The sequence below is a fragment of the Choloepus didactylus genome, chromosome 21, assembly GCF_015220235.1.
Source record: "Choloepus didactylus isolate mChoDid1 chromosome 21, mChoDid1.pri, whole genome shotgun sequence".
Taxonomy (NCBI): domain Eukaryota; kingdom Metazoa; phylum Chordata; class Mammalia; order Pilosa; family Megalonychidae; genus Choloepus; species Choloepus didactylus.
The window spans coordinates 25,397,446-25,410,147 of NC_051327.1; the positions used below are offsets into that span (position 1 = coordinate 25,397,446).

At 58.9% G+C, this 12,702-nt stretch overlaps 1 protein-coding gene across 1 annotated transcript in view; it reads right to left on the reverse strand.

Moving 5' to 3' along the window:
* LOC119517194 (kinesin-like protein KIF19) overlaps nt 1-12,237 on the reverse strand; it is a 45,436-nt gene extending 33,199 nt beyond the window's left edge. The window contains exons 1-7 of the mRNA XM_037813763.1: nt 12,145-12,237; nt 11,102-11,182; nt 6,720-6,830; nt 4,031-4,118; nt 2,115-2,251; nt 1,827-1,952; nt 513-707 (exon numbers count right to left, since the gene is read on the reverse strand). Coding sequence (XP_037669691.1) covers nt 513-707; nt 1,827-1,952; nt 2,115-2,251; nt 4,031-4,118; nt 6,720-6,830; nt 11,102-11,182; nt 12,145-12,237 — 831 coding nt within the window. The remainder of the gene's footprint in view (nt 1-512; nt 708-1,826; nt 1,953-2,114; nt 2,252-4,030; nt 4,119-6,719; nt 6,831-11,101; nt 11,183-12,144) is intronic.
* Between the last annotated feature and the right edge of the window lie 465 nt (nt 12,238-12,702).

A 12,702-nucleotide genomic window follows, 5' to 3' on the forward strand; every position in this document is an offset into this window, starting at 1 on the left:
GCAGCCAGGCTCCAGTCGTAATGAGCTGTGCACCATCCTCCCAACAGCCACACGTTCCACTCTGCACCTGCCTTTGCATGCTCTGTTCCCTCTGCCTGAAATGCTGTTCCTGGGCTCCCCCTCCAAACTCCTAGTGAGCCTTTCAGGCCCAGCTCTGAGACTCTCCACCCAGCCTCTGTGCAGACCAAAGCACATACCTCCCCGGGCAGTGATTACCGGCTCAATACGTCCGCGTCCCTGGAGGCCTAGAGCTCCCCGAGGGGGGACCTGGGTCTCCTTGCTCCCTGTGTCTAGCGTGGGCCCTGCCACTCAGGAAGCCCTCCCCAGAGGCGGCTGAGCCGACCTCTTGGTCAAGGTCCACGTTCCCTCCGCAGCCCTCCGCCCCCGGGCCTGGTGCTGTCCTCGGTGCTGAAGGCGCCTGCTGGGGCTTGGTCTAGAGGGGAGCTGGGCGCCAAGCGAGCAGCCCATCAAAGGAGGAGAAGGGGGCGAGAGGCAGGCGGAGGGGTCAGAACCTGGGACGCCCTCTCCGAGCCGGCCAGGTCCACCATGAAGAGCCTCCCGACGCGCACTTCCTCCGCCAGGTCCGAGCCGCGGCCCCACTGGCGCACAGTGACCTGGAGCACCGCGTGGGAGCGGGACGACGTCTTGTTGGCGGCCGTGGGCTCCTGTGTGCGCTGCCGGTTGCCTTTGGTGAGGAGCTGCATGATCTAAGGGCAGAGGCAGGCGGGGCCGGTCACCACACATACCCTCCAGAGACACCCAGGCAAGAGGCCACACTTGGCCGCCGTGGTGGGCAACTTATGGCAGAGCCTGGGCAGATGGAAGCAATTTCCGGTTTGCGGCACTAAGGGATTGAGTCAACAAATGGAGCAGGCACCCAGGCTGCCCTTCGCCTTCTTCTCCCCACGGCAGACATCACCTGTGGATCACCCAGCTCCCCCCGCAGAGCCTGTTTCCAATACAGAACCCTGGGCACTCGTGTCAGCTCCCTGGAGCTGGCTGGTGGGCAGAGACCAGGTGCCCTGCAAGCGGCCATGGAAATCAAGCCAACGGGCCTCTGCTGAGCACCTGCTGTGTGCCAGGTTCCGGCTAGGACTGTAGAGCATGTGCGGAGAGAAGACAGAGACAGTCTTTGTTACTAAACAAGAGCCAAGAGGGCTGCCCCTCACCCGCTCCCTGGGACCCATGAGAGATGGTGCTGAGGGCATGTGAACTGGGGGCCATGGCCACATGGCTGGCACGCATGGTCAACGAGGGGCTGGGGGCTAAGGAGTCTCTGCTACTTGGGAGGCGATGGGGAGCCACTGAAGGTTCTTGAGCAGGTGAGTGGCCCACCCAGATCTTGTTTAGGAAGCCTGCCCTGCGGGTGGTGCTGTGCATGGGCTGGCATAGAGAGAGGCTGGAGGAGACAGAAAAGACAGAGGACTGTAGAAATGTTCACAGTTCCCTTCCTCGTTAGGAGAGTGACGGCTGAAATGACGACACCATCCCATTCTCACCAATAATTAGGATTGGGAGTGGCAAATGATTCATAGCTTAGGCCAACTCTGGCTGGTTGTGAGGGCTGTGTTGAAAAGAATTCTGAATCCAAATCGAGGGAGAGAGTGTGTGATCTATTTGTGATGTTTGCCATGAGCACAGGTTGGGAGCAGAGTTACGGGTGCAGCTCACTGACCTTCTGTTAGCCTGAGCCCAGCTGCTTAGAAGTGGCCCTGGAGCCGGGTGCCAACCTCTGCTCCGCGGGTTGTGTGTGTGTGTGTGTGTGTGTGTGTGTGTGTGTGGCCGCCGTGGCTGACCACATTCCCTCTGGGCCCCGGGACTCTCACCTCCTGGGCGTTCGAGGTGGAGGCCTCCGTGATGCCTGCGATCTGGATGCTGCCTCTAGAATCTTCCCTCAGGTCCAGAAACCCCGAGGCCGGGTTCAGGAGGTCCCGGATCACCTCGTTATAAATCTGGGGCGGGACAGAAGAGCCAAGAACACCGCAGCTGGGGTGTGGAGACGTTCAGTACCTGTGCATCACGGCAGCACTGGGCCTCGACGCCCACTGGTGCGTTTTGGCCGGTGTAATCGTGCCCGCTCTGCAGATGTGGAGACTGAGGCAGGGGCGTCTCACCTCGAGGTAGGACATGGACACGCGGTAGTCCATGTTGACGCTGTTCTCCTCGATGGCCTGGAAGAGGTCGGTGAGGGTCTGCAGGTAGATGCCGGGCTCGGTGTCCATGCCCAGCATTGTGTGCGTCTTCCCGGCGCCTGCAGGAGGAGCGGACGGGCCCTGGGGTGGGGAGCACCTGAGCAGGGCTCCAACGTCACGCGGGGACACGCGCTAGCAAGAAACCATACGTGGCGCTACCCACGCCTGCCGCGTCTATCAGACAAATGGCCCTGCTGCTCATGAAGCTGCTTCCCGTTTGGGAAACAAGGAAGAAAGGAAAAACTGTCTCAGCACTATCTGATGACAGCTGTGTGGAAGAAAATCTGGGTAGAGCAGAAAAAAAATGGCAAGGACATAAAGCAAAAATGCAGCTGGAGTACGGAGACTAGGAGAGCTTGTTCCGTCCCCCAGTTCTCTTTAAGATGCTTGTGCTTTTTCACAATCAGCGAGTTCATGTATTGAACTTTTTCGGGGTGCCTATTTCCAGGGGATGCCTTGCCCTCCCCCTTCCCCTTATCCTAGGGTGAGTCCCCTCACTCTTCCTCGGCCAGAGCCTGGCACAGAGCAGGTGCACACTAAAGTTTGTTGAGTGACACTGATTACGTGCTTCGACTTGGCGGGCCTGGGCTGGGGGACCGGATCCACCCCTGGGGAGGGTAGTGGGCACGGGCGACAGCGCCCTCTACAGCCCCCCGGGCCTGGGAAAGTGAGGCCGGAGGCAGGCCCCATTTCCTCACCCAAAATACCACTGTTAGGGGAGGCTTGCCGGAGGGAACCGCCTTTTCCCCACCCCCTTATCTTGCCCGGACACTCCCCGTTGCCAGCGCAACTCCCATCACCACCGGTGCGCATACATTGTTGCCGGACACCGTTACGGGAGCAACTTTCGCCCCTTTTCAATCAACCTCCGCGCTCTCTCAGAACCAATCCAAGCCTTTAACCCCTACAGCTACCCCGCCCTCTAAACCGCCCGATATAAGCTTGTACTCTCCCCTAATAAACTCTCTCTCTCTTGGTTTTCTTCATCCTAAAAGAAACGTGTCCCGCCTGTTCCTTTCTCGCCGCCCTCCATACTTTGCACGCCTCCCGCCGGGGACCTGGCCAAGTCCCCCACCTCGCCCTCGCCTCCGGGAAAGAGCCCCCGCCGCCGGTACCCTCGGAGCAATCCTGGGAGCCTAGGATTTAGCAACCGGCCGCCACCCTCCCCCAGACGAGTCAACTGCGACCGCAACTAGGAGAGCTTGTTCCGTCCCCCAGTTCTCTTTAAGATGCTTGTGCTTTTTCACAATCAGCGAGTTCATGTATTGAACTTTTTCGGGGTGCCTATTTCCAGGGGATGCCTTGCCCTCCCCCTTCCCCTTATCCTAGGGTGAGTCCCCTCACTCTTCCTCGGCCAGAGCCTGGCACAGAGCAGGTGCACACTAAAGTTTGTTGAGTGAATGAAACAGACAAACAAGCGGAGACTCTGAGCAAGTCGCTCCTCGGGGCCTCAGTTTCCCCATCTGCACAGTGATGGGGTCACAGCTGGGCCTGTCCAGCTCTAATGCTCTGTGATTCTCGTTCATTTGTCAACCCAAGTTGCAATTGCAGAGAAACTCATGGATTCTCAAGGGCAGCAAGATGCAGACTTGGTTGAACTCCAGATCCACTCCTACCAGCTGTGTGACCTTGTGTGACCTTGGGGAGACCACTTGGCCTCTGGGAGGCTGTATTTTGGCTCCTGAGGAAAGGGGATCCTATCGTCTCCTTCTCAGGGCTGCTGTCAGGTGAAGGGAGCCTGGGGGTGCGGAGCGGATGGTGCATGGTTGGGGCTTCGTGCTCCGAGGGGGTGCTCCACGCCCCCAGCCCACTCCTGGGGACGCTGCCCTGGGCGGTACCTGAGGGGCCATAGGCGAACACCGTCGCATTGTATCCAGAAATGACGCCTTCCACCAGGTGCTGGGTGGTGGCACGATACACGTCTTCCTGCAGATGGACAGAAGGACAGACAGTCACAGGGACAGCCCAGCCAGCCTCCGAGGTCAGGTGTGTGGCGTCTGCAAACATTCTGATCCCTCTGCACGTGAGCAGGGGACATCCACGGGGAAGGGGATGCCAGAAAGCGGTTGGACGTTGGATGTTCTTGGGCTCTGTCGGGGGTGGGGGGCTGCGTCTCCCAAAAAGATATGCTGGGGTCTTAACCCCCAGTCCCTCCAAATGTGACCTTTGAAAATAGGGTCATTACAGACCCCTTACTGAGTAGGGTTGGCTTAATCCATTACAGCTGTTGTTTTTAAAAAAAGAGGAGGGAGATGCAGACAGACAGACAGAAGACGGCCATGGAGCAGGCCAGGAGCTCCGGCCAAGGACACCGGCCAGCATCAGGAGGCTCCACAGGGGCCTGGCCCTCCTCACGGCCTAAGGAACTGTGAGACAGCGAACCCCCTCTCCAGGTCATGGCGTTCGTCACGGCAGCCCCCGGAAGCAAAGCCAGCCTGCACCCCAGTCCTGTAGCTGCCCAACCTTGGGTGCCGGCCTTGCCCAAGCCCCACGTCTGCATCTGTGTCCAGGGTGGCGTGAGGGAGGACAAGGCAGGGAGGCCCGGGACAGCTCCCCCAAGGCTCCCCCCACTTTACACACTAAACAGGCGTGAGACCCTCCCAGGGATTCTGCGAGAACTGAGAGAAATCAGACTGAAATGCCAAGGACTGGACGGTGGCACCAGGGTCTGGCAATCTGTGAGGAGTGCAGCGTGCCTCTGCATGGGGGCTGGGAGCGAGTGTCAGGCCAGGAGGGTTTGCTAGAGGGACCTCGTGATGGGAGTGTGTGGGAGTAAGCTCCCTGTCCACAGGGGTAATCAAGCCAGGGCAGGACGACACCTCCAGGGCTGGTGTGGGAGGGTATGTGGTTCTGGCTGGACTTGATAAAACAGCAGTCCCCACCCCACCACATTTCCCTCTCTGGGCCCTGCTCTTCTCCCGTTTAACTTTCCCGACAGCCTAACTGGTTACGCAGCTCGTGGGAGGCAGAGGCAGCATCCAAGTCCAGGAGGATGGACTCCAAAGCCAGTGCTCTCTGCAGAAGGCTGCACTGCTTTCCTCCAGCTCTGGACTTTCAGTCTGGGATCAAATCCTGTCTGGCCTCAGGCAAGCCTCAGTTTCCTCATTTGTAAGTCCTGTTTTACAGGACTTATGCGAGGGTTGTAAGATTGTGCCTGTCCAGGACTCGAGTACAGGTGCAGGTATGCAGTAGCTGCTCAATAAATGCAAACAATCAGGGCCCCTCTACTTTACATGCTGTTAGGATCTGACTACTTGGAGTTTGGGAGCAAAGAAGCCTGTCTGTTCAACAGTAGCTGGATCTGCCACTGCTGAGCAGGTCCCTTCTGCTTTAGGATCTCGGCTCAGCCCGGACGGGTGGGTACGTTCCCGGGGCCAACAGGTGCCGGTGTCTGCAGCAGGCACTCTTGGCACGCGCCGCATCCTTCCTGATGGGCCACCCCTGCCGACTTGACTGCCAGGCACCCATGGGGCGACTGGGGGCACCAGGTGAGCAGCGAGGGTGGGAAGGTGGGGCAGGCTCCAGGGGCTTCTCCCCACTGAGACACAAGTCCAGACCCCTCTGTCAACTGGGGCAGCCTCAGTCGCCTGCTTGCCCAGTGACGCTGGCAGAGATGTCGGGCCACACCTGGGCCCAGCCTCTACGAGCTCTGGCAGCTTCCACGTTGCCCACTGCGGGCTGTGCACTGCGGAAGAGCCTGGCTTTCCCAAAGAAATCCCAGCCAACCGGGAAGGCCACGTGGGCTCCAGCCAACCACCCAGCGGAATGCCAAGCAACACCAAGTTGGGGAACCTTCTAGAACGTCCAGCCCAGGAGGGCCTCCAGATGCTGCAGCCCCAGCTGACGGCTGCGTGGGAGACTGCCCAGCTGGTCCTCGTTAGCCCGCAGAACCACGGACAACGGTGAGCTGCTTGGGGCCTCGGGCTTTGGGGTGAGCTGCTGCGCAGCAACAGGCAGCTCCGAGGCTGCGCACTGCCGGGGGCTGTGGCCTCTGGGCAGCTGGAGGTTGGCTGGACAGTGCAAGGGGCGTCCCTGGCTTTTCACATCCCCGGTGCCCACCAGCACCCCCGCTGTGTGACCCCCTGAGCCCCAGGTTCTTCAGCTGCTCGATGGGCCTGTGGACCCCTGCCCAGACCTCCCTCTCCTCTCCTCCGGGCTGGCTCCCCCTCCTCCGGGCGTTGGCTGACCGCACCTCCCACTGCAGGCCTTGCTCCCCGCTGCCCTGATGGCCATTTACAAGGCGGTGGCGTCGGTCCCCCTTTGGGGGTGAGCCTTGTGGGCAGGGACTGTGTGCCAGGCCCAGGGTGGCAGCTGGCACCATGGTGGTGACTGAGTGAACAAACGCACACAGGAGAGAGACTGCAGTGAGGGCCCCGGCCGGTGCTGGCACCTGCGGCCTCCTGTGGCCCGCCCACTCGGACCACCCAGGGCTCGGCTTCTGCCCTCTGTGCCGTGGCCCCCCAAGGGAGGCTTGGGGCCTGGCTGGGACACACGCGGGGGCAGCGGGGGTGGGGAGGGCGCGGGCACCTGGGAGGCTTGCTGGTCGAAGACGGTGTCGAAGATGAAGGTCTTCTCGCGGGACCGATGGGTGCGCAGCGTGTCCTCGGGGTCCTCGCTGGGGTCCATGAGCACCACCATCTTGGAGGAACGAAGACAGGGTAAGGGGGCCCCTCAGCACCAGGGAAAGGCCTGGCACCCACTTTGGCACCACCTGGGGGCAAGCTCCAGGCCTGAGCCAGGGGTTGGATTTGGTGGGCTCCCAGCCCCTTCGGCACCCACTCTGCTTCCTTTCCGAGGAAGTTGCATGTCCAGCTTTTGCATCCCCAAAGCCTGGGCTGTTTGCTCCCCCAGGCCTTTCCGGGCTCTGCATCCCAGCACATCCCACGTTAGCACTGAGTAAGTGTTGCTGGATCAGTTGAGCATCAACCTAGGACACCAGCATAGGTTCCTGGTAGTAGCCAGTCACACTCGAGGGCGGAGAACTTTGAGAATAACCCTTCCCAGCAACACGACAGCCTTGTGTGGTGGTGACATCCATGTGGCAGCCTGGCTGGGTCATGGGGTCCAGTTGTCTGGTCAAGCAAGCACTGGCCTGACTGTTACTGTGAGGGTATTTCCTGGATTTAAATCATCAGTGAGTAGATTGCATCTACGGCTGATTGCATCTACAATCAACTAAGGAGATTGCCTTCAGCAATGAGAAGTCTCATCCAATCAGCTGGAGGCCTTCAAGGGAGAATGGATGATTTCAGCAGTGAGAACAGAGAATTTCTGTCTCTACTTCAGCCAGCTTCTCCTGGGGAATTCACCAAAACCTGCTTTGCAGTTCCTAGCTTGCGGCCTGCCCTATGGATTTCAGACTTGCCCATCCCCACGGTTGCATAAGCCAATTCCTATAATAAATTCACAGTATTTACATTTATGTATATACACGTACCTCCTGTGGGTTGTTTCCTGGAAAACCTTGACTTATACAATCGGCAACGCTGCTGCCCGGCCCAGCTCTTTACAGCTGCAGCCCCTCGATGAAGTGTTGGAGCAGGGGATGGCAGGGGGCACTGTACACTGTGACCTGGAGACCCTGACTTTCCATTCCTTGGCCGTGATGCCCTTTGCTGGGGGTGGGGGTGCTGAGCCATCCGAGGGAAGGGAGAAGCGGGGGGTCCACAAGCGCCTGAGACGCAGGACCCCACTGCCTCTGCTGGCTTCTCTGAGAGCCCGATTGTATCCTGGGCCGCCTCCTGGCTCTTGTAAATACACAATTACACAATTACAAAAGAAAGTGTATTCGGGTCTCTGGGGACAGGGAGGTTCAAAGGAGCCCTGCCCAGGGAGTCATGATTAGATACAAATCAGGCCCTCAGCTGTTTACTGCAAGGAGCTCCCTGGGCTGGAGGGGACCCAGGGGGGAGGTGCCCCCTCCCCTGGGGGGGTCAGAGGGCACGCCGGGGCAGGAGCGTGCACCAGGCCACTCTGGCCTGACCCCTGCCTGGGTTCACTGCTCTGCGAGCTGAGGCTCAGGGACGGGGGCCTGCCCGGAGGCTCCTGGGTGGGGGGGTCTGTGCAGCACTGGGAGCAGGTCCCCGGGGCCACACCTGGCTCCTGGCCAGCACGTTTTCCATGACTTCAGCGAACCCTCTTTTCCCTCCTGCTTTTCTTCTCCTTCCAAAGGCAGGGAGGATGGAGGATGGGGAGATGCAGGAGCAGCTGCCTTTGCACCGAGCCGCGTGACTGCCTGCAACCCGGCCAGCCCCAGCCGGAGGAGTGACCTCGTGGGAGGGCAGGTGGGCTTTGAAGAGGGGCCGGCAACCCAAGGGTCCATCGGCAGATGATGGGCAGATAAGCACAATGAGGTCTATCCAATGACTGGAATATTACACAGCCATAAAAAGGCACAGAATTCTGATTCACCTGACAGTACGGATGAACCTTTAAGACATTTCGAGTGAAAGAGCCAGGCACAAAAGGGCACACATTGAATGATTCCGCTTAAATGAGATCTCCAGAACAGGCAAATCCTGGAAGGACAGGAAGTGACCAGTGTCTACTGGCCCCCAGCAACTGAAGTCCAGGCTTGGGACCAAATGGTCAGCTGCAAGTGTGACCTCACAGTGCTGTGGCCAAACCCCAGGAGGCAAGACGGAAGAGGGACATTGGACCCACCCGAGGGTGCAGCTAAAGACTCTGGACAGCCACCTAGGTGCCACCACAGGTGCCCAGGGGAAGAGGTCAGGGGTCAGCTGCTCCCCACTGGGCAACGTGCCCAAGACTTTGAGGATGCTCTCAAGAGTCACTACCAATTCCAGCGAATTGTTATTTGCCTTAGAAGTCATTCAATTATTTGCCTTAAGTCATTCAATTATTTTTGTTTACAAAATTTACTTATTTTTAATTGTGATAAAATATATCTAACATAAAAATCATTTTTAACCATTTAAATGGACAAACCTTTTACATTAATTACATTGACAATCCTGTGTAACTTTCACTACTATCTATTTCCAGACTATTTTTTTTCATCATCCTAAAGCAAAACTCTGCCTCATTTAGCAGTAAATCCCACTCCTGTCTCCCCTACCCCTGGTCACCACTATTCTGCTTTTGGTCCCTATGAATTTGCATATTCTAAGTATTTCATATAAGAGAAACCATACAATATTTGTCCTGGGTCTGGCTTATTTCATTCAGTATGATGTCTTCAAGGTTCATCCACGTTGTAGTGTGAACCAAAAAACATTCTATTGTGTGGAGGGACCACATTTTGTTTATGCATCATCTGCTGATGGCCACGAGGTGCTTCCACCTTTTGGCAGTTGTGAATCAGGCTGCGATGAACCTCGGTGTGCAAGGATCTGTCCGAGTCCCTGCTTTCAACGCTTTTGGGGCTATACCTGTGAGTGGGATTGCTGGGTCATAAGGTAATTCTTTGCTCATCTTTCTGAGGAAGAGTCAAACTTTTCCACAGTGGCTGCACCATTTTACATTCCTAGCAACAATGCACAAGGGTTCGTATTTCTCCACATCCTCACTTCAGTTATTTGCATCAGTAGCACATGCACAGTGTAGAGTCGAAACTTCTGCAAGGCTTGCTGTGAAACAGCAGCTCCTGCCCCTGCCCCTCCTTCCCCCTCCTCCAGCTCTTGTAGCTGGATCTGTCTGACTAACATGCATGGGTGCCACGCATTGCCATCTTCATGTGCCCCTTTTCCGCAGATTCTTGACCTCCTCTGTGCACGACGAGGACTCAGCTGCCACCCAGTGTCAGTAAATTGAATTCAGTGAGTTCAGTGCTCAGACTTTCCATATTAAGACCAGGTAAACTCTTTTCAGGTCTAAGTTATATGCTTTCCTGCAAAACGTCTTATTTTCCCTCAATTTAACAACTGTCTTGTTATTTTTTTATTTGCTTAGTTTTCTGTGAACTTGGCACTGATCCACCCCAACCTCTTTGCCAACCATGTGACTGCCCCCTCGAGATGTTTGAACACACCAGACATTCTAGCCTTGTCACCTTCCAGTGGCCGTGCTCCCAGAGCCCCCCAACCTGCTGGTTCCGTGCTGGCCCCCCACCCCCGTAGGCAGCTTTCCTCCAGCAATCTCCTCACCAACTTCCTGGATTCCTTGCCTTTCAGTGCAAACTTATTCCTAGAAGCCAGATTGCTTTTCACATGGAAACGGCCTTTTCAATGATGAACGGGGAAATCTGATTCATTGGACAAAATTTTGTTCCAAATTTGCCATTTACTTTGGCAAGTGAGTGACATGAAAACAAAAATCTGTAAATTGTGCCTACAGTTCAGCCTTTGAACCTGTTTCTAAGAAGCAGAAATACTGGGCAATGGGCAGCAGAGCCACCCAGGGCCCTTTGCAAAACTATGGGGCCCTCAACCCAGACCTGCTTGGTCACCCTGCCCTCCGCCCCCCATGGGCCCGCCTGGACCTGCCTCAGGGCTTTGTGCCCGCCCCGCCCTCTGCTCCCTGGGTCCCCATCTGACTTCTCCCCCTTCCCTTGGACTCGGTCAAACACTGTCCGATCAGAGGCCTTTGCTGACCAGCATTTACACTCCTTCTTTCTTCTCCAAGGCACTCAGCTCCCCGATATTATACAGCTAGTTGTTAAAGCTCTGCACCCCCCACTCTGAAAAGTGAGTTCTGTGGGGGCAGAAACCCAGCCTGTCTCACCCCTGCCCCAGCCCATTGTCTCGATTTCAGTTTCCGTTGAAGGAGTGAACGGACGCCTGAACAGGATGGCCTGTGAACGTAGCACAGGTGAAGCCCATGCACCGAGCAGGTCTACAACAAACAGAAGCGAACCCCTTCCCCTTGGGCTCGGAGGGGTGTTCGGGAGCGCCAGATGGGGGCTGAGCTGCGCGGCCGCCGTGCACACATCCCCCTGCCCCTAGCCTCACCTGTTCCCCCACCTTGCGGGCGATGACGGTGGCTCCTTCCTCCAGCTCCGTGTCATTGAGTGGGCGGATTCGAAGCGCCACCTGCGGGTGGGACACCACAGCCGCTGCGCTCCGGGGGCCATCAAGGGGCCACTCACGGTGACCCCCAGCCCTGACGCACCCTCCCACACTGCGCAGGCCCCAGCCCTGAGCTCTCACTGTGAGCCCCTGTGGAGGGCGTGTGCCATGGGCACCTCCAGGCGGGGATATCAAGGCTCAGAGGTGAAGCTACCTGCCCAAGGTCGCACTGAGGGGTCTTGTACCTCACCCCCATCCTGGCCACTTTTCCCAACATCGGAAAAGACCCCAAGATCCGGCCCAACCCTGGCCCTCATGCAGGTGGGGAACACTTTCAGAATAAATCTTCGTTTCCCAAGTATGAAGTTCCAGGGCTTTCCGCCTCCCAGCATCCTGTTTCTGCCCAGCGGCCCCTGATCCCACCGAGCCCGGGCTTGAGCCCAGCTCCAGCACTGTGGACCGCAAGGTGGGGCGACCCCGCGGGCCTGTGTTACTCAGCTGTAAGACGGCCCCCCCCCACGGTGGGAATGCTGTCTGCTTCTCCCCGAAAGGCCTGCAGCTGGGTCCGTCTCTACTCGACCCACCCCACTGTCAAATGTGTGCAGGTGCCAGTGCACCCGGGCCGAAGGGCCTGTTCGGGCCTTGGGGGTGCGGGTAGGTCCCCCAGGAGGCACCTGCCACCTGGGCAGGGAGTGATAGAGGCGCCTGGAAGCTTGGGGTGAGGAGGTGGGGGGAGCAGGGGACATATTAGGTCCCAGTGAGGGAAAGCGGGGGGCACAAGGGTCCTCTGGGTTAGAAGGAACAGGAGTGGGGCCGTGGGCATGGGGACTCCGCTGATAACAGAAACCTCACCTAGGCCAGGTGGGCTGGCGGAGGTGGGGGCAGGTGGAGGTGGCGGGGAGCCAGGTGAGGAGGGAAGGCAGGGAGAAGGGGCAAGCCGCCCGGGCTAGGCAGGGCCTGAGCGGGGCCGGGGGCGCGGGGCTCACCGTGAGCGGCTGGTCCCTGGGCTCGGCCGCGGGCTCACGGCGGGCCGGGCTGCCCCGCGCCGGGGAGGCGCCGTCGGTGGGCCGGGAGGGCATGCGGCCGGCGGAAGGGCGCCGTCCTGGGCTCGGCCGCGGCGCGAGGCGGCGGCGAGCGCGGCCCGCCCGGCGCCCACACCCCGCCCCGCCGCGGCGTCACCAGCGCCGCAGCCCCCGGGGGACGCCAGGCGCTCCAGGGCGCGCACCCGCTCCCGGGGCGCCCTCGGGGAGCCACACCGGCTCCGTAGAGCCCTCGGGGCGCCCCGGCCTGCGCTCCCGGATGGCTGACGCGGCGGGGGGCAGACGGCACCCCGGCACCCTCCCCCGACCCCGGCTCCCTCAGGCCGGGCAGCGCGCGCCTCTTTCCCGCGGGCGAGTCTCTGAAGCGACCTTCCCGTTTCTGAGGTTCTGGCGCCTCATTTGTAACGCCTTCCACACGCGGAGAGCTCGCACGCACCCGCGGCCGGGCTTGGAGTAGCCAGAGTCCAGGAGACACCGGGGTCCAGATGGTTCCAGTGCTGAGCG